This window comes from Leiobunum rupestre, chromosome 11 (genome assembly GCF_980474605.1).
Source record: "Leiobunum rupestre chromosome 11, qqLeiRupe1.1.hap1, whole genome shotgun sequence".
NCBI classification, from domain to species: Eukaryota; Metazoa; Arthropoda; class Arachnida; order Opiliones; family Sclerosomatidae; genus Leiobunum; species Leiobunum rupestre.
Genome location: NC_143394.1, coordinates 8,217,555 through 8,239,623, shown reverse-complemented (window position 1 = coordinate 8,239,623; position 22,069 = coordinate 8,217,555). Strand labels below are relative to the sequence as shown.

The 22,069-nt window shown below is 35.1% G+C and overlaps 2 protein-coding genes across 4 annotated transcripts in view; one reads left to right on the top strand and one right to left on the bottom strand.

The window, feature by feature from the left end:
• Positions 1 to 12,777, bottom strand: part of ATP8B (ATPase phospholipid transporting 8B) — a 122,657-nt gene extending 109,880 nt beyond the window's left edge. The window contains exon 1 of one of the 2 annotated variants that reach the window (XM_090164115.1): positions 12,504 to 12,777. The gene's annotated coding sequence lies outside the window, so the exon portion shown is untranslated. Of the gene's footprint in view, positions 1 to 10,112; positions 10,318 to 12,503 lie in introns of those variants that run through there. The other variant, XM_090164116.1, reaches the window with a different exon arrangement.
• A 243-nt stretch (positions 12,778 to 13,020) lies between these two features.
• Positions 13,021 to 16,727, top strand: pkaap (A-kinase anchoring protein pkaap). Of its 2 annotated transcripts, none has more exons than XM_090163492.1 (12): positions 13,021 to 13,111; positions 13,352 to 13,477; positions 13,543 to 13,635; positions 13,690 to 14,166; positions 14,227 to 14,325; positions 14,384 to 14,474; positions 15,064 to 15,187; positions 15,252 to 15,391; positions 15,563 to 15,707; positions 15,764 to 16,065; positions 16,157 to 16,286; positions 16,357 to 16,727. In XM_090163492.1, the coding sequence occupies exons 2-12, from the start codon at positions 13,429 to 13,431 to the stop codon at positions 16,468 to 16,470; spliced, it is 1,764 nt and encodes a 587-aa protein (XP_090019618.1). In that variant the 5' UTR covers positions 13,021 to 13,111; positions 13,352 to 13,428; the 3' UTR covers positions 16,471 to 16,727. The 2 variants fall into 2 exon arrangements, with proteins under 2 accessions (XP_090019618.1, XP_090019617.1); XM_090163491.1 differs by having other exon boundaries at positions 13,048 to 13,176.
• The last annotated feature ends 5,342 nt before the right edge of the window (positions 16,728 to 22,069 follow it).

Here is a 22,069-nt window from a genome sequence, read left to right as displayed (position 1 = left end):
CTTTTTTCCGGAAAATTTTCCGTATTTTTCCGAACAATATTAAAAACGTTTTCATTCCATGATTTGTCTAATATATTGTTTGCAAATTTAAATAAAGCGGCATTTTCGCCTCATTTTTTTCGAATCTAAAAGTAAAACTAAACCTATAGACTAGTTTAAACTGGTTGAAATGTAACACTATTAATGTTTTGTAGTATGTTTACTGATATTAGTCATTTTAAATCGATAAAAAGTTTAAAACATTAAAAACCCTTGAAAAGTAATTTATGTTTAAATTTTATATTTTTCAGATTTGCGGAAAATTTTCCGCAATTCGGAAAATTTTCCGGAAAATTTTCTGGAAATTTTTCCGCATTTAATTTTTCCGGAAAATTAACAACCCTAGTTTAAGCCATGGACTAATTTAATTAGTCCATGTTTAAGCTAAACTGGGTTTAAACCTTGGTGCTACTTCGGTACGATTTGGATTTGTGACTATTGTTTCGTTTCGACACTTGGGCTTATGATCAGTCCTATTGGTGGTTATTGTATAAAGAATAAAGTTAAAAGGAATGACCTATGGACTGCATTGTAAAGGATGATAAAATTAGCGAATAAGTAGATTCAAAGTCCATTAGAAAAGGATAATAAATCTAAACCCTAAACAAATTTGAAGAAATTAAAAACTTACAAATAGCTCGTACCGATAGGTCTTCGAGCAAACTAAAAGACGCGAAAATCTGACCAAATAGAGATCTTCGAGTTAAAAACTAAATTAAATTAAATAAAATATCCAGAATTTCCAACGGTAGACCGATTTCGTCCTATTTGGGACTCGTCAGAATGAAGTACCAGTCATGAAGTCGATTTTTTTATACATAACCAACGCGAAAAGGGTATATTTCAAAATTTATCAATAATATCAATAGAATATTAACACAATAAAAGAGATATCGTTATTCCAAAGTATAGAATGGTTTGTTCAAAAATGTAACCGATAAATGAGTAAGGTTTTGCACTCATATATTTAACCACTCGACTTTCAGAGGATGGGTCTATTAGTTTATTTTCAATTTAAACCCATTTAGGGAATAGACTAAATAGTTAAAGGGTAATTAGTAAAGCAGCGTCGAAAACAACTGTTCCATGGACATTAAATCCATTTTTCATCTAAAATACACGCCTTGAAATATATTATTTCTAAAAGTAAATTTTTACTTTTGCTATTTCGCTATAAAGTTTAATTGCTAACATTTTCTTTGGGCTCAGAAAATAACAGAAAATAGCATTTCAGATTGTGACGATATTTCTTCCTGAGATGGAGCAGCTAATAGTTCTTTCTATTAATTTTTACGCTTATCCAATTTGTTAAAAGTAGATGTATATCATGTTGCTCTTACGTCACAAGACTAACAAGGAGACATCCCGAAGTGTAACCCACCGATTTTGTTCAAACTCGGGGGATTGGTAGACCTTCATGTATCATGAAAAATCATAAAGGGAATTTATTCAATGGGCAACCGTTTTGCCATGGCAATGAAAAATGTTTTTGACAACACAAAATATTAAATTTTCCCATTGAAAATAACATGGGATTTTGACCTCAAATTGATCAAAAGTAGATCAATTTTGATGTTTTTTTTGTCAATTTTTATCTATTTTTTCTATTTTTGGCATTTTCGAAATTTTGAAATTTGTTAAAATTTTTCACAGGGTCCTAAGAATGGGTTAGAATTCCATGTTATTTTCAATGGGAAAATTTCCATTTGTTGTTGTCAAAAACATTTTTCGTTGCCATGGCAAAACGGTTGCCCATTGAATAAATTCCCTTTAGGATTTTTCATGATACATGAAGGTCTACCAATCAACCGAGTTTGAACAAAATCGATGGGTTACACTTCGGGATGTATCCTTGTGGTTTTGGTAGAATTATCTTAGCACGCGCGATTTGCACGAGCGTTAGAAAATAGGAAGCTCCTCGTGATACGAGCGCGCGCTCGTAGTGTAGGAAAAGGTAAATATAGTGACGTAAGAGCTACATTAAAACAAGAAGGCCATGTTACTTTATAGAAAGAACTATTCCTTGCCTCCTGGTGCTAAGAGGTCAATGACGTAGTAAATTTATTAACTTGAGATGGAGTTGAGAGTAGTTTCGGAGTAGCGCGTAGAAAATGTGGTTTCCCCCCGGTTCTTCGGTTTCCACTGTCCATAAAAACTTGTACTACAGATAGCCAAAATCCAATTAGAGGCCCAAGGACTAAAAATTATAGATTTCCAGTTCAAATTATAGGACACATTGTATTTGGCGGTAATTTCAATTTTGCATCGGATATACCACTGATATAAAAAGTCAAAATTTAGGCCAGAGAATCCAACAGTAGACCGGTTTCGCCCTTTTGGGGCTCATCAGTACTGTGTAGGAACTCTGGCTATCCTCGGAAATCTGCCGATATCAGTAAAACTAATAAACATTATATAGGGCACTCTCAATGTTTATTATATCACTGATGTTTGATAAAATTTCACTTTCAAATAAACCCATTGACGTATGGTAAAATAAAACCTTTTCTATAAAAACAAATTTATTCATCGCATTTGTCGGCGGCGATCCGGTTAACGCTTACAGTAAGAGATTTTCAGATTATAGGATTTATACGTCATCCATATCGAAATATCAGAAAAAACGCCCTATATAGTACACTGTTAAAATTATAGGACACCGAAAATTTTGTAGATAGATTTTTCCTATAATTATAGGACGCCTGGCAACGAAGACTTGTAGTAGAGGTTAACGCTAATAGTTAGTGTAGGGAGCTGTTGGCTCACGTGGCATGAAGGGTTAGCCACCACTCTCCTACGCTTTGTAACCCGGCCACCTGAATTAATGGCAAGTCGCTAGATAACTTGGGCCAAAGCTGGGCTTTGGTACCATTCGACCGAATGCGTTTTTATTTTTTTATCCCATTCGACCGAAAGTAGTCCAAATGAGCGATTTATAATTAAACATAATTTTGGTCCCATTCGACCGAAATTAAGTTCCATTTTACTACCGTCTACGGAGACCCTAAACCAAACCCAACCCAACCCAGCCCAACATAACCAATCCTTACCCAACCTATCCTTACCCAACCTATCCTTACCCAACCTATCCTTACCCAACCTATCCTTACCCAACCTATCCTTACCCAAATTGAATGGGACTTTGCTAACCCTTTGGGCTCGAAAATATTCGGTCGAAAGGGACGATACCTAAGGTGGTGCCTTGGGTATTAGCCTAGCCGATTGTTATTATTATTATTAGAATATATATATAAAATAATTCCTGCGTAATAACAAAAATAAATTATTATTATTATTATTATTAAAACGCCATAGCCTTTCAGTTCTCACTTATATTAAACTAACACTTGGTAAAATTTCGAAAAAATTACCGAATTTCTTTTCAGAGTCGCGTATTTAGGCGAAACGGTTGCCATGTAACACGAAAGGTTCAGTTTTCGCTTGTAAAGACAGTGAATGAGGCAAAAAAGATAATGGACACAAATAGATATCGGAAGTAGCTTCAAAAATGACCAAAACGGGCCACCAGAAAACGAAACGGACAAGTCATTAGAGGGATTAAGCGAGGCGCAATAAAACGCCTAGGAAAAACGCGTATAGCGGCCACATTTTGATACACGACCGATTTTATTACGATAAATTGGGACCTAATTAATTTGGTTCCAAAGACATTTCGTATGAAAAAGAAAATGTCAAATTAGTGGCCGTTTGCGTGTGTTATCTAGACGTTTTATTGTCGGGGCTTAATCTCTTTATTGAGACGAGAAACATTATGTTTCATTAGTCTTACAAGCTCATAAGTAACATCCGGACACGTTTAGTGGCTGGAAATTCATAATATGGGTCAAACGGGGGAATTAGGTAAAATCTGCGCAGTTTTTTTTTTCCTAGTGAATAGAGAGCCCCGGAACTTAAGGTACAGGGTCCAATTATTTTAGGCAATATCCGGGCTTTTAGCCTAACGAGCCGTTTCGGCCCTGCACCCTCGTTTTGAATGTGTGTAAGTTATACTAGGAATTTATAGGAACCACCTATGGACTGCATTGTAAAGGATGATAAAATTGGCGAATAAGTAGATAAGTCCATAATGAAAAGGGATAATAAAGCTAAACCCTAAACAAATTTGAAGAAATTTAAAAACTTACAAATAGCTCGTACCGATAGGTCTTCGAGCGGACAAAAACGCGAAACTCGGACCAAATAGATCTTCGAGTGAATAATTAAATTAAATTAAATCTATTTGGTCCGAGTTTCGCGTCTATTTGTTTGCTCGAAGACCTATCGGTACGAGCTATTAGTAAGTTTTTAAATTTCTTCAAATTTGTTTAGGGTTTAGCTTTATTATCCCTTTTCATTATGGACTTATCTACTTATTCGTCAATTTTATCATCCTAGGAAAATATTTATATACGTACACTTGGAGATGACATCATCTAAATACTGGGGATGCACCGATATTAACAAAGTTATCTATCATAACCGTAGTGTATATGATAAAATCATTGTAAAAGACGGTTCAGTACACTGTCATACTGAAATATGGCGTACGTGGCGCGTCCAGTCAAATAAAATATAATCATTAATTAGTTAGTTAATCGATAGTTTTCCTATTTTTAAATATTTTTCTGAAAATATTTTTCGGCATCGGTATCGGCCAATATCGGCTTTGCTTAAACCGATATTAACCGATACCGATATTAGAAAAATATGCCGATATATATAGTTACCGATATATCGGTGCATCCCTACTAAATACGTGGTTTTATGCATAAGTAGACCAGTTTTGTCGAAGAACCTCCGATTTTCCAGTGAACGGCTTCCATTTCTATTCGCGATATCTCGGTCTTGATAATCAAGATTCAAAATGTAATCATTTTTAATCTTTATCATAAACTACCGATCTGATTCTAATAAGATTTAATCAGACGATGGTATCCTAATAACCAAGGGAGTGGTCTGGCTCTCGAGTTCGACCACAGTTTAAGCCCATCCCATTTCTACAGGCACATTCCCAACACGGTGCAATGCAGCTTCAGGTAAGTATCGACAGATGACTTCATTCGTACAAAAAAATCGACCATCTGCTACATAAAGGGTCGGCTTCGTTTGAAGGAGATGGCATTAGAAAAATTACTATTTCGTCTGCTATGACAGTCCATGACATCGCCTTATTACTGACGCTGCTAATTTCCGTCTTATTATAAGTAACAAAATTGACGTAACACTGGTCTGCATTATGGTCATTCAAGAAATGGTTCACAGTAAAAATTCAATACGTGGAAGATATCTTTTAAGATAAATAGATGATCTGCAAGCATAGTGGACGAAATTACCCCCCGGAACAAGTGGGGGAAGGAAACTTGTCACCGGCGTGCACTTCAATAGGCGGTTTCAACTCGCTTGTTCCGGCATTTCGGAGTAGGGTAAGAAGAGTGAGGTGGCGAATAGTTTGAGTCGGAGTAAAAACGTTTTTCCAAAATGGCTGCCTGTGGTCTTTTTAGTAGATAAATTCTGGCTAGCAGACGACAAAATCCGATTGGGGTGGCGGAGTGGTTAGCACTTTCGCCTCGCAGCCAGAGGAGCCGGGTTCGATCCCACCCTGTGGCGCTGGGTGAAAACTGCGAACAACTCCTTCCGCGTTGAGTTCGCAAGTTCTCTCCCCGCTGGTTTGAGGGGTTTTCCCCCGAGCTCTTTGGTTTCCCCTTCCCATAAAAACTAGTCAAGGTTAACGGTAATAGTTAGTGTAGGGAGCTGTTGGCTCACGTGTCATGAAGGGCTTGCCACCACCCTCCTACGCGTTGTAACCCGGCCACCTGAATTAGTGGCAATAAAAAGTCGCTCTATGACTTAAGCCTAAGGTGGTGCCTTGGGTATTAGCCTAGTTAAAATCGTCTCAACCTAATAATTTTTCTTGGTGTACCATAATTATAAAGTTATTATTCTATGTTACATAAATGTATTCTTCTATTTACACTCGATTAAGAGTCATATCGATGAGAAACAACTTAAAATAGCTTGCCCAACTTGTCCCTTCAGTTCTTAATTAACAACCCAACGCGATTAGAATTCGAAGACTATATTAGAGTGACATTGCCGGTTTTTACCACGATTTGACACGCTCTTAGACCTAACACTTACTACCAAAAATCTTGATATTTTTCTTTTAAGCCTTTGCGTTTTTTCCCTTAGGGTTTATCGTGCGGGCTAAAAGCAGGGCGCAATAAAAATATTTGAAAAGATTAAGCTCCTTTTTTTATTTAGGAAATGGGGGGAATTTTTAGGGTTAGGGTTATGCGGGTGTGACTTTAGGCGCGTGCCAGCAATATTTTTCAGAGACAATTTTCCAGCCCTCAACCCACGGATGAGATGAGATAAAATTGAAATTTATGGGCCAAATTCAGAGGCCTTCAAACATGACCCCGTTTTGTAAAAAAGATTCGCTTTACAGATTTTTAACAGGATATGATTTTAAAAAAAGGTTTTTGAAATTCTAAATTCGACGAATTGAAATATGGAACACTCGCGCGAAGACTGCAAAGGCCCATCTAGTTGCTCAAACTTTAACAAGTGGCTCTACGTTTAGTCAATGGGGGTTCGAATTGGGACGTGGAACTCTTAAGAGTGAAATGACGAGTGTAAAGTAGGCTTAGATTTTTGTCTAAGTTTTAACGCGAAAATGTTATTAAAATAAATTGAAAACGGTAAATACAATTGATGTAGCAGTATAGAATAAATATAAATAAATATTTCGTTTAAGCTTGGTGTCAAAATCTGAATAATTTAGCTTGGATTAAGAATATACTTATTAGACGTCTCAAGAATGACAATGTTGATCCAAAATTTTCAATTTCAAATTCCCCGACTATTCCCCGTTTTCCCTGACCATTTTATGATAAGTTAATATATTTAAAACCAACTTATATTTCTGTAAAAACGTTATGGAAATGTTGAAAAAATTAGCCAAACTTTCAAGGAATTAAATGATAGATAGATCTAGAATAAAAAAGCTTTAACAAAATGTCATCTAAAATTTAATTCCCTGACTTTCAACAAATTCTTAAAATTCCTCGAATTTTTAAGCCCATTTTTAAATTCCCTGACGCGTGGCAACCCTGGATTTTTAGCGCTGCTCCCAATTTACCTCACGCTCTAACAGTAAGCTCCGCCCCCCTTACGTCAATCAAATCATCCCGGTACCTCAATGGTTCCTTACACAATCGAAGAGCACGCCAGTGACATATTTCCTTCCCCCTCTCGCTCAAGGGGAAAATTCGATGCTAATGCAATTTAACCCGGCCACCTGAATTAAAGGCAGTAAAAGTCGTTAGATGACTTGGGTCTAGGGTCACAGGGTGGTGCCAAGGGTATTAGCCTAGCCTAGCTAAATCGTCCGAATGATAAATTAATACATTTTTGGAATATTTTTAATCTAAGAGTTTAACTAATCTTAAATTCAGTAGAAAGTTTCATATTTCTGGTGGACCACCTAATTTCACATATCTGCCACTAACAAGGAGACGACCCGAGGTGTTACACACCGATTTTGTTCAAACTCGAGGGATTGGTAGACCTTCATGTAACTTGAAAAATCCTAAAGGGAATTTATTCAATGGGCAACGGTTTTGCCATGACAACGAAAAATGTTTTTGACAACATAAAATTGAAATTTTTCCTATCTAAGCCATATCGGTTCATTTTCACCCATTTGGTTCAAATTGATCAAAATGTGACCAATTTTGATTTTTTTCGTCAATTTTTAATTTTTTTTTTATAATTTTGGTATTTTAAAATTTTAAAATTTTTTAAAATCTTTCACATGTCATTTTCAATGGGAAAATTTCCATTTTATGTTGTCAAAAACATTTTTCGTTGCCATGGCAAAACCGTTGCCCATTGAATAAATTCCCTTTAGGATTTTTCAAGTTACAATCCCCCGAGTTTGAACAAAATCGGTGCGTTACACCTCCGGTCGTCTCCTTGTAATTTTAACAGAACTGGCGCTAGTTAAATAGACACAACAATATAAGTATTCCTAACGATTTTCATGTAAACTATTTTCTAACGTTGCAAATGTTCACAATTTAACCAGATCCATTTAAAAATAATTTGCAGTAGTGTAAATGGGTTACGGCTAACAATAATCGTAAGAACTCCGTTATTTAAGCCTATTACAGGTATTAAGAATAATAGGCTAAGCCTCGGCGAAATGAAATGCCTACATCCTCTGAAAGAGTGAACTTACTGAAGAATGCAATCTAAAGTAGCTCAAATGGGGTTTTGTGGAATTCAAGAAGGCCCGGAGGCATTTTCAAAGTTACAAATTGAACGGAGAGAGGGCGACTCTAGTCTCGGCGAAGTGATGAGTGACACTCCGGTACAATTTCTCGCAGTCTGGCCGCGGGGCCCGCGAATTTAAATCGATTTCCCACAATAAAAGAATCGCGGTTACTAAGGGAGCTGTTCTAAGCCCGACTGACTTATATTTTTGATTCATAGATTTGCAAGGCTGTGTCCGATTTAAATGGGTTACAGAGATTAAGCCCGTACTCAAAAACGTCTAAGAAGAACCCCTGGAGGGTAAAAAATTGTTTTAAATAATTCCATAATTGGGTCACGCAATAGCGTAGCTAGGATTTTAGTACGGGGGGGGGGGGGCACGTGTCCCCTGTAAGCCCCCCCCCCCCCCGGCTACGTCTATGTTGTCACTACGAGTGTTAAACAACCTGCTATTCGCTAAGAATTTTACTGTACGGGATTAATCTAAATGTTTTATTAATAATTAATGTTAAGTTTAATTCCTTATTAATATTAGTATACATAATCTCTGTGAGTCGGTATATAATTTTCAATAAACTGAGTTTTTAAGAGTAAATCACACTAGCACACGAAACGTCGAACACCTAATCCAAAAAGGTTTCTTGAAATCTTATCCCTAAATAAATTCCAAATTTTATAAAATCTAACAATCGGCATTAAAAAATTCGGTACGAAAATCGTTAGTGAGATTTCCAAACAATATGTTTTCAAAGTCCTGCGCGTAAAATATCTAAGCGTCTATGAATAAAATCTTAAAATTAGAAAAAAATCTAGTACCTAGAGTTAAGGTATAAAAATTTAGAAACCTAGTTTTAAAAATAAAAGTGATATCATAGGCTTGAATCTCAGTCTATTTTAGCATCAATCCACAAAAATCAGAATTGAGATTAAAATCTGGTTTTCTAATCAAAAACCAAATGAAATTTACTCAAATAGCACAGAGTCTCGTTTTGCTCCTTGGCTTCGTACCGGAAGGGCATTTCGCAACATGGCGGAGCTTCCGGTTGGTAAATCTAAAGTGACAACAGGTTACGAGTACTTGATCTCGAACCAGGCCTACCGATCTAGAATCCGCGGTAAGCAACAGCTGTTGTTAGACAGTTAAAATCATCTTTTCGCGTGGCTATGAGCTTCGATTTTGCGTGGGAATTCCCATTTCACTCAAATGTCGTTTAACTTAGCGTAAAAATAGAGATAAATTTTTTAATGAAACTGAGCATTTCAAAATATTAAAATTTTTCTTGGGGCACATCAATATACTATTAAGTATTTACATTTTCCTTATCGTGTGTGGCTAATAACAATTCTATGTCTTTTGCTTCTACCAACCTCGCATTTTAAAGCGATTGACGAAAGTTAAAACAATATTTTCATTTATTCAGCTGAAATTCTTAATCCTAAAATTTTGCGTCAGCTCAAAACTTAGGATAGAAATTGTCATTTTCGATGTGGAAAAATGCAACCCAGTTTAGAAAATAAATTTAACTGTTTGCGTATACAGTCTCTAGAATAGGCAAATGTACAGCTACCAAAGTTAAACATACGTAAATACTAAAATTAGAAATACTTATACTAACGTCGCCACGGTCTCATATTTTTCATATCAAAACACACTCATTAGAAAATAGGCGCGCAGTAACCAAATCGATTAAAACATTACTGACAGAGTAAAAACAAACATCAAAAATGGCCTATTTCGCGTCGTGTACTTATGGTTCAATAGTAACTGGGTCTTAAGATACAAAAATTAAACTTACCTCCAATCATGATAGCGGACTTTGTAATTATAACCATAAGAGTTATCTTTTTCGTTAATGGTTTACCGCGCGTTCGGAATTTAAATTAACGAAATACGATTATTCCTTTAACTTACGTAAAAACGTCACCGGAAACTGCGTGAAGTGAAAGCGTAATTTGCAAGATTGAAACCGTAATCGAGGAAATCGTGTAGACACAGAATAGAGCAATGCCGATTTCGGCGGGTTGTGAAGCCTCGGCCGCGTCAAGTCCTACTGAACACGAAAACACGCGATCGGGGATTCCTGGCATCGAGCGGCCGGGTTTCCAACGCTACTTGAATGGGAGAGCGACCGGCAACCTTACGAGAACGACCTCATAGTAAAACGTCACTACGAATTTATCACGGGTGGGTGTAGAATGGGATAATAGAAAACGGCTCAGACTTCGTGCGCGGACTTCGCCTACAACGACGTTCGTTTAAAAGTAGGCGGATCCTTTCCGTCTGTTCCGAGAATAGGATCTAGGGTAGCTAGTGTAGCTCTTTGACGTTCTTTTTACTCCAATTCCGTTCTTGCGAATAGTTCGGGTAGGTGTAACGCAATTGATGAAATGATAAGTATATTTTAAATTTTAGGCCAATACTTTAGGCCTGCCCTCTAGCAGTTTAAAGTAAATTAAACCATTCAGTGTACACCATTTACTCAAAGTGAAACTAATAAGTGTAATAAATTAAACTATGCAGCGTCCATAGTTAAACTATTCACTTTTTACACAAATTATTCAGTGACTTAGTCTATACAATTTACTTTAAGCTTTTCAATGCACAATTTGTACTCTAAATTAAGCTATTCAATGCACAATTTGTACTCTAAATTAAGCTATTCAATGCACGATTTGTACTCTAAATTAAGCTATTCAATGCACAATTTGTAGTCTAAATTAAACTATTTATTGCACAATTTGTACTCTAAATTAAACTATTTAATGCTAAATTTTTACTCTAAATTAAAATATTTACTGTACATTTTTTACCTCGTTTTTTACTCTAAATCAAACTATTTACTGTACATTTTTTACCTCGTTTTTACTCTAAATCAAACAATTTAGTATACATTTTATACTCTAAATTGGACTATTTAATGTACACTTTCTCTAAATCTTATTACAGTACGCTTTTTACTAACAATTAAGCTATTTATTGTACACTTTTTACCCTAACAGCTACTCTTCTACACCAACAGAGCAACTATTAACTACGACTTTTAAGCCGATTACTGCCACTTTTTAAGAGTAGAAAGTCTAGCCCAAATCCCTGTTGCCCTGGTTGCATGGTTCACATTGAAGAGTAATACCAACATCGGAGCAGAATTGGATTTAGCACTAACGTCGTAAGTAACCGCCCACTATTATTTCTCAGAATCAACCAGGAACTTGGCCGGTATTTGCTATATTGATTCTCGGAAAAGCTTTTTGTTGAGTTTATGTTAGTCGAATTATTAATACTGACTAATTATGTTTTATACGAAAGCGTTGCGTATTTTAAACTCAAGAGATAAAGTTGGCAGCGCGCCTGGCGGTTAAGTTCTGAAACGCGTTTCCTGCGATGTTTTAAATGCCGAAGTTGGCTTTAATAGTGTTCAAACGCATCACAGTCATTAGGTTTAGGTCATTATTAATTAACTAATTAAATAATACATAGTTAAAATACGCGATAAAATATTAGAGATTCAGCCAGTATTAGAAACCGTATAGGGAGGGCGCGTAAACGGATCACAATTAATTACTAGATATTGTTATCTAGTCAATTTAAAATATATTCGTGTTAAACAACGAAATAATTGTAATAAAAACATTCAAGTAATGAAATTGATCGGCTCAGTGCGCTTTCTCCGTACATGTTTCATTGTATGAGTTTTAGAGCTACATTTGAGCGCTGAAAACTCCCTTTTTTTGCTTGTTTATAAGCCCGCCAGTGCGAATGTACCGACCTTTAGCGGTGGGGGAAATGAACCACGGTGAAACAGACACAATCAACCACGGAGATGATTCAAAATAGCGAGGCTGGTGGAAAGGGGTGAAGCATTGAGCGTTACTTCGGTTATTATCAAGGTTATTTTTGTACTCTTTAAAACCGAACTTTGTGCTAAGAGCTATATAATTAATGAAGTTCTATTGTCTTATTTGTCTTCCATGTGATTAAGTTTCGTTTTTGTTTCATATTTAAAATCTAACCTCATTTGTATTTTGCGTTTCTTACAATGTGGCAGCATCGCTTCAGTGATTTTGGAACCCACTATCATAACCTTAATACGAATTTTTCTTAATTTACCCATCTATTCAATGCGCTCGACCAAATTATCCAAATTTCCCAATTGCTACAATGTACTTTAATGTTGAAATTCTCTTACCATTCCCGTTGCATTTGCATAGCACGTTTTGGTACCATAAAACCCTTGCTTCAATTTCGTGTTTTTCAAAGTTTGGGGCGAAGTTCGATGACCAAATCACGATATTTACTTAAAAATTGATAGTTCGCTTATTAAAAAGTTCATTCTGTTCACAAAATCGATTTTTTAAACTTTATTTAATTAATATCTAGCCCGGCAGATATCCAACGTAAAGAAATCAGAAACCCGACGAAAGACGCTAGCAGACAGGCAGTCGACCATCGACGCTTTCCCGGCTGCCAGATTGAATCGGTGTACACTTTAACCGCTGTACATAAGCATTAACGTGACTATTAAAATTAAAGAAAAATTTAAGAATAGGATGCTAAACACATGTAAAAATCTTAAACTGATCATTAAAATTATTTAATGGAAATATTTTTTCACAACTTTTCACAAAATAATTCCAATATAGCAATAGCATCGCCATCTATACGCTATATTATTCATTATAAAATGGATAAATTAAACGTAAATACGAGGATTTGTAAAATGTCCTATTAAGTATAAAAGTCGTCGTTGTTTCCAAGGATAATTAAGTGTCAGCGGCCTCAAACGCATAGCAAGTTGTTAAGCTGTTTTGTTGTAATTATTTAAAAAAATCTTTTGTTAAATTTATAAAACTCTATCAAAGGTACGTAAATCACAATAATAAAGCATCTTTTCATGATAATAGTAAAATAACATACACTTGTGAACGACTAAAACAAAGAACTAGTAGGCCTACCTAAGAAGTTCTATAAATTACCCTAAAGAAGCTCTAAAGTTACATAATTAATTGCAATAACCTTTCAAACACATATTTCAAGGTTCAACCCAACATGTAGCTGACAAATGGAGGATGAAAACTTGATAATTTAAGCTTTTGCGCTAGACATTAGTCATTATGCCTTTCTTCAAAAAGAAGAAAAACGAAATTGTCAAAAACAGTTCTGGTAAACTATCTTCATTTAAACTAATGTCAAAATTTCTTAAAATGTACTGTTATTTTGGGGTGTAGATATTTCACAAGTAGCCCATAATGGTGCTGTTGCTATGCAATGGACTTCCATTCCATTGGAGAAACCGCCAAATGCCCCATCAGTTTCAACAGGTAAATTGATTATAGGTGATCAAATTTAAAGTTTCACATCTGATGCATTTTTAGCGGAATCAACATATGATCCAAATCTTCGAATGCGGACAAAATCGCGACTGTCTAAAACTCTACAAGAGTTTTTAGATGATCATAGCGCATTAGCCTATTTCATTCAGTTCATGGACCTCGAAGGAGCTAAACACCTTGTCAAATTTTGGCTAGAAGTGCAAAGTTTTCGGTCAGCAACTTTAATGAGGGCTGCCAAAAGCCCCCAATTATTATCACATTCAAACGTAAAACGGACTAAATGCAAAAATGCCAAATCAGTGAGCTTCCAATTAGACGAAGATATTGAACGAAGAAGAACGAAACAGTACAGTGATAGAAGCTCTTCGCTGGACGATTCTGATACTTTATCCAATGATTCCCTGCCAGTTTTTAGTGAGTCGTCTTCAAATAGTACGAAAACCAGCAATGGTCTCGGAAAAAGCCATAATTCTAGCGACGAATCTTTAGAAAGGTCACAAGGATCAAGGCTTAAAACAAGTGTGATTAGGTTATCATTTTAATCATTCCACACTTAATAACAGTTGTTTGTAATTATAGGTAGTGAACAAGATGCCACGCATATATTCCAAAAATACTTAGCACATGATGCACTTTCGTCCGTTGGAATTTCTGATGAAATTCGGAATAAATTATTAGGTTGGAAATCCATTTGAACTTAATGAAAAGAGTAGGCTCTGACAAAATATTTTCTCAGATATTTTAAACAAAACGGATGAAAAAGTTAATGTTGACCCAGAATGCTTTACAGATGCTCAACTATTTGTGTATGACAATATGGAGAAAAGGTAACTTTAAAGTTTGTACTATTGGGTGCTTGCTCGTAGCGTTGTAGGCATACGTCGTAGCTAAGTCCAGCCTTGGAACAACTGCCATGAAATTAGTTTCACGTCCCAGATAACGAGGTTAAACACCACACGATCCTGCGAAAAAATAACGTGACCACCATTGGCGTATTAATGTCATGGCCGACCTACACATGATAGCACAGCAACAAACACAGAGCACACCCACGACCAAGCTACGAAATTATAATCTTGGCTGCGTTCAGTAACTCTCAACGTAGTATCTAAAAAATTATTTTCGTTGACACCATTGCTAATGTGACGTAGGATATTGTTAAACGCTTCTTACGCTAGTAAATTTTTTTAAATATCGTCTGTTGCGGTGTTTGCAGCTAGCCTTACTCCGTGCTGCGACGTCACGTGACCGTTGAGCATCAGAAAAACCTGCTCTCACAGTCGATGACTTTGTTGCTTAATGGACGGGCAACGTGACGTCAAAACTGGAAGTCAAAAAACCCGTTCACTAAAAGCCGCTGACCGTGGAGCTTTTTTAGAGTTACTGAACGTAGCCCTGTTTTATTTTCTGTTTTAGTTATTTTCCAAGGTTTTTGAGGAGTAGTTTTCATTGTAAACATCAAGTTGATATGCTTACGACGGAACAAGTCTTTATCGCAGACATCCTCTACAATGATTCCACCCTTTTTTATTTTATGGAGGTAATAAGCGAATTGTGATGGCTTTTAAAGGCTTATCTAGTTAATTGGGTAATTTTCACAATAGTTTATGGAGCAAGAAGGTGTCCGCCATTTAGTTGACTTCTTGTTAATGGCGGAAAATTTCCGGAGTCAGCTTTTAGCTAAACGCGAATCTGGCTATGATGTTGAACAAGCCCAAGATGATGCCATGGTTATTTATGATAAGTATGTTTTTATATTTGTTCAAATTCAGATTGTGTGATTTTTCAAGAATTTAAAAATGCCCTTCTCTTATTTTAAAAAATGTGTTTCCCCTTGTGCCTTTTGAAAAATGTTTATATGCCTACTTTTAAAAAGTGTTTTATTTTTATTTTTTAAACATTTTTGTTCTTGAAGGTATTTTTCTCTCCAAGCAACTAGTCCATTAGGGTTGAGTGATCAAATTCGGTTTGAACTTGAACAGAATATTTGTCAAGAAGCTGGACTTCAACCAGACTGCTTTACGAAACCAGTGATGATTCTTCTTCAATACATTGAAAAAGTAAAAATTATCTTGTTAAGTTGTCTTAACCAGTATTAATGTCATGATTTTTCCAGACATACCTCCCGCAATTTCTCAGTAGTCAACTATACTTCAAATATTTATCGGAATGTATTGTAACTATTCAAACTAATGGATTTCTACAAGGTCATAGAAAACGTTCCGGTAGTGATAGCAGTAGCAGCGAAGTCAGTTCATTATCTCAGCAAACCCAAAATACACTATTAGCAATGGACAGCAAACAGCCTGGAAACCCTGCGGGTAAAAAACCATTGAAGAGTCTAATGGGGGAAAATGATATGAGGATTGACTTGGGGCAATTTGATCCAGATGCATTGTGGAAACGGAATATGTCAGGGTATGTTTGTTTTTTTAAATAAGAAATTTTTTATTGTAATTTTTTTTGGACAGAATACAGTTTTTTTTTTTCAACCACTTATTTCTTTCAGGAAATTGCAAATGGCCCGTGTAGATAGGTATGGAAAACTTTATTCAGAGTTTGAACCAGAACCAGAGAGAAAACATAGTTCAAAATTAACTAAGGCCGTTCTCAAATTAGTTAATTGGGAAGATGATAAGGTAGGTTCTCAATAGCTTTTTATTGTAAGCAGAGTTTCACTTGGCTAATTTAAAATTATTTTTAAATTAGGCGCAAGAAGCGATGGCGTGGCAAGTTGCAGAAATGATAGTTAAGGATGTTTGTAGTATAACATTGGGCAATAGTGACAATAATCCAGGGTTTCCAAGGAAAATTACGCTTTGATGTTTACTTTTTCGTGTGTGGTAAGAATGACCGTGAACAAGTAAATTTAAATTCGAATGTGATATGAAGGGGAGTACGTGTAAATAGTAGATAAGGTACTTTACTCATTAGAAGTCAGACTGATAAAAATTATCCTTGGTGATTTTCATCTCAAAGAAAACACTTGTCATGGCCCACTTCCGAACTGATTAGTTTCCGATAATTGAAAGGTAATATTAAAAGGAAGGAGTTTATGCCTTAATATGTTCAAATGTGAAATATATCAAAATTATTTTAACCTCCATCTTTTACGCTTATGAAACACCACCTCCAAAATGTCCTTTTAACTAAAAGTTACGCAAGAGAGGTGACGTCATTTTCTAAAGCTCATAAGTTGATATTCTGTTAAAATAATTCCAAATAAATTTTATTTATGAACAATTACATTGGTATAATTTCTATCAGTGCCAGATTAAAGTTTAATATAATTAAAAATAAGCCTTGGCTCTATAAATGGTATATCCGCCATTTTGTCCTTATGATTCTCTGGAATTTAACGCCATCTTGTTACTTACTAACCTGTCAAAATAAATTCCTACCTCTTTGAAATATCAAAATTTTAAATTATAGCCACATTTTTTCATTGTTCTATTCCTTAAATGCTTTGTATTATTTTGAGCTATCAAAAATTAATATGGGTGCTTTATAATCTGAAAAAGAATCTCCAGTTAAAGGTATTGGAAATGCAAAAAGTTACTAAACATTACTTTTTATTTATTTTATTGGGATTTAAATAAATGCTATTTATTTTTAGACTATAGGCTCACTTTATATATATTTGATAGAGGTGCTTTATAAACTACTGCCACTCAGTTTATCCTATTAAATAATAATTGCCTCCATAGTTTCCACTTATTTATCTGGATTATCATTTTTATTCGAATGGGAGAGATAATTAAAGTCTTGTTGTTAAAAAATTACCCACTAGTTTCATGAATTAGATTCATAGCATATTATTTTACACATGTTTAAAATGTAATACAAGTAACTTTAAAAGAATTAACCCCTATTGTTAACCGTTATAGCATGCCAAGTATTGTTTATAAAATAAGAATGAACGTAGAATACTTTTAGTCTATCTGTAAATATACTTTTTTAAACAATAAAAATAAAAACCTATGAGAATGGAACAAATAGAAAAATAAACAAATGTAAAGTTTGGTTATTGTATATAAAAATATTGATAGGTGTTGTGAAATTATCAGCGAATTTTTGTTTCTTACAAAATAATAAGGGGCTGATTGGTTTGTGTTAAAAAGGGCAGATTTGTAAATCTATTAAAGTTGTTAAAGAAAACAATTTCTTGTTATTTTCTTGATTTTTCTGTTTTACGTAAAATTTAATGGATTTTTAAGATGCTCCGATTGCTTCAAAACGCGATGCCAATCCCATTGGGTTCATCATGGTCAAGTTTGCTATACCTTTATTTAAAATATTTGACTAAAATTATCCCGAAATACTGCATTAAAACATGGCTATTTTTTCTTCATTCAACGTATTTATCAGATAGTAAACATGGCATTTATCATTAGAAAAATCGCTCTCGCATAAATGAAACTCACGACGTCGTATAAAATTTGCTTGATCCTACTGGAAATAGATAGCAGCAAGAGACAGACATAGAAGGGAAGGAACATGGCCTATGCTTGGAGGAGAGAGGTATACTTCCCTCCTCCAAGGCCTATGGGCCAAGTAAAGTAATGATAAAATGAGCAACCATGCAACCCAAAGATAAACCATAGAAATCGGATAACAAACTAGAACGATTTTTGAAATTTTGTCGCGTGTTCCGATTAGAACTCTTAAAGAACCCTGCCTTTGGCCCATCCTTTTCGTTTTAAGTTACGCCATCGGCGCCGCACTGGTGAATTATCACTCTATTTCGCCAAAGATTAAATCTTGGAGTAGAGAAGTAGCCTGCCGCTAACGCGGTTTTTTCGACATCTTTAAAGCTACTTAAATTAATACTTTTAATTAAAGTTGAAGAATGGCTAAAAATTGCGTAATTAAATCGTGTAAGAGTAAATACACAAAAGAAAACATATCTTTTCACAGGTTGGTGTTAAAAATAGTTTTCTTTTTACCATAATTTCCAATCGCTAAGAACGCGCTAGAAAACGCGTTTCTTTCAAATCATAGAAAGCTAGTATTTTTTAAATAAAAATTGAAGAATGATTCAAAATTGCGTAATTAAATATTTTAGGAGTAATTACTCAAACAAAAACATATCTTTTCACAGGCTACTGTTAGTAATAGTTGTTTTACGCGCAATGGTAATGGGGGAAACCGGTGCACAGTAATGGTTTACCATGAATATCTACGTTAGTATTGTATGTACGGCTATAAATCCTAATACGAACATTAGGGCCGGCTATTTCCTACAAAAACTGTTCTATGAACATTTTACATACGAACAATCGTTGTGTCGTATTGGCGGTTTTAACGTTGTACCCGAAACGCGTCTTACAATTTTGCGCCTTCACGTCTTCACGTAACCGCGTTTAAAATTTACCACCCAGCTAACTCTTGTTATTTCTCCAATAAATCGCTTGAAAATGAAGCTATTGTGAAAGTTGTGTGAGATAAAATGATCGGAAAGTCGGAATATAGGGTAACTTCAATCTTGGAATAACAATAGTAGTGCACTTTCAATTTAAATTAATATTGACTGCCGTAAGGATTAAATCCACAAAACCAGTATCAATGCTTTGAAAAGAAAACACGACACCGATGAGACTGTTCGACGTGTAAAACGCGAGCGAATTAAACGTATAATAAATTATAAAGTATTTAATACCTTAAATTAGTATATACATTGTGTATTATTTCAACGCTAAATGTAGACTTCAGAGCCAGCAAGAATATACTCCTTATATAATCCTTTAGCAAAGACAGTTTCTCTAAACAAAAGTACATCTAATTTTAAAAGAAGCAATGTAAAATTCCCAAACAAACAGTGAAGAAAAATTTAATTTTTGGATATGAGCTAGCTTAGCCTAGCTAAGTAACATCAAGGACGGATTTGGTAACATATAATTGCATAACATTAGCTTACAAGAGTGACAGAATCAGATAGCAAAGGCTAAGCTTAAGCCTTCCTAACTAGCCCCTAAATACAGTAAACTATTTTTTTAATAATAAAAATAAGTTACAACAATTATTCAAAAGATAATCTATCATCTCTTAAAATAACAATGAAATACTATATTTATCTTTCGAAAAATATGAATCCGAAAACCACATTCTGGATATAGTTGCAGCATGGGCCAAATAAATGATAAATCATTTTATTTATCAAGCCTTGGCGGCCCCCCAAACGCTGTGTTCAAAAACTAACAAGTTGATGGAAAGGCACCCATTATGCACCATTTTGCACCATCAGTAAACCATTACGCACCCATGGTGTTCAGTAAGAAATTGCAATTTCAAAGGGGGGCCAACTTTATCCGAGCTCCCCCACTTCCACTTTTCCCTAAAACTTGTTAACCAATCAAACGCACCCATTACGCACCATTATGCACCACAGTCAAATCATTACGCACCATTATGCACCACAGTCGAATCATTACGCACCATTATGCACCACAGTCGAATCATTACGCACCCTTATTCCTATAGCATTACATCAAATAATAATGGGGGGGCTAGGTAACCCCAGCCCCCCCTTTCACCCTTAGCGTCGAAAATGGTGCCATTCAAACGCACCCATTACGCACTATTATGCACCACAGTCGAATCATTACGCCGCATTACGCACCATACTAGTTAACGAAATAACTTAATTTTTCAATTTTGGACTTTCAAATTTTCGAATTAAAAAAGTGGGGGCTAGGTTAACCCCAGCCCCCGCATTCACCATTGGTATCGAAAATGGTGCCATTCAAACGCACCCATTACGCACTATTATGCACCACAGTCGAATCATTACGCCGCATTACGCCGCATTACGCACCATACTAGTTAACGAAATAACTTAATTTTTCAATTTTGGACTTTCAAATTTTCGAATTAAAAAAGTGGGGGCTAGGTTAACCCCAGCCCCCGCATTCACCATTGGCATCGAAAATGGTGCCAATATAACGTAAGCTCTAGCGTAGAATTATCTTCCGTACTCAAATTATTAGGCACCATTACATTATATCATTATTTAATTATTTAATCTAATGAAATGCTCCGCAAAATAATAACACTATTTACCTGGATAGCTTTTTCCGCAAACTCCCGGATTACAATTAATTATAATTTCGCATCACACTTACAAGTTAGTTCGCTGTTCAAAATAGAAATTATAAAATAGAAATTAATAAATAACAAGTTCGCAAGCCAAAATATACCTCTCCTCGGAAGAATTGTCCCTAGCGGTATTAATTTTTCGAGATGACTTTTAAAGATATATCTCCGCAATTCCGAGTTATTTACTAAAAACGTAATCCCGGTTCAATCCCGCCCGGTATAAAATTTTAATTATAATTAAAATAATTGAGACGAAACAACCGAGTATAATTTATTCAGAATATTATAAATTAAGTAGTTACAACAGCGAGTTACACGTACTAAAACAATTCTCAATTGAATTTAACCCTATTTACGGTACAAGTTTATCAGTTAAATATAATACGAAGCCAATTTTAATGAAAGCAACTATAGCAATATCTACAGAGGGTATTTGTATTTTTCTCGCTTATGAAATACTTGCCGCATCTTTAACGCTCATTTTATTTCAAATTAAACATCTTAGACAGTCGAGAAAAATTTTAGAATAAATAACGAAGTAATGACGACCCAGTTAAAAACCAGACCACCATAAGTGTAAGCGCACGATGTATACAACTCGATAAAAATATACGACTGAAAAAACGAAATAAAATACAAATAAAACGAAAGATATTTAAAATTAAAAAAACTGATCCTAATAAAACGTAAAAATACCCTCCACATCACGCACATTCGAAATACGCAGAATTAACGTTATACTATATCCAGTTTAAAATATTAGAGTATCAAAAAATAAAAATAACGAATAAAAAAATACACAATAACAACCTAATCAATCAGACTTCAGAAACAAAACTCATAGAAAAATATTATAACGCAGTCAAGCAATCAGACTTCAGAATCAAAATAATTCATAAAAAAATATCATGACGCAGTCAAGCAATAAATTAGTTCAAATATTTAGAAATCAAGCAATAGAAAATATGATATCAAGAAGCGCAACACCTTACCATTCACAAATACGATTTTTCACGTTATTATAATGAAACCGGATAAGCTTTTAGCCATGACTTATGCTCTGAAAGGTTCCTCTAAGACTGGACGATTTTGCGGGAAAAAGGAAATAAACTTAAACAAGTTGGCAAGCCAAAATATACCTCTCCTCGGAAGAATGGTCCCTAGTGGTATTAATTTCTCGACACGACCCCCAAAGATATCTCCGCAATTCAGAGTTATTTACGACAAACGTATTCTCGGTTCAAACCCTGCCCGGTATAAAATTTTAATTGGACGAAACAATCGAGTTTAATTTATTCAGAATATTATAAATTAAGTAGTTACAACA

Coding starts and splice junctions, on each gene's coding strand:
- pkaap (XM_090163492.1), top strand. CDS start 13,429: ATGCCTTTCTTCAAAAAGAAGAAAAACGAAATTGTCAAAAACAGTTCT. Junction 14,167..14,226: donor AGGATCAAGGCTTAAAACAA/GTGTGATTAGGT, acceptor TTGTAATTATAG/GTAGTGAACAAGATGCCACG. Junction 16,287..16,356: donor TTAATTGGGAAGATGATAAG/GTAGGTTCTCAA, acceptor TTTTTAAATTAG/GCGCAAGAAGCGATGGCGTG.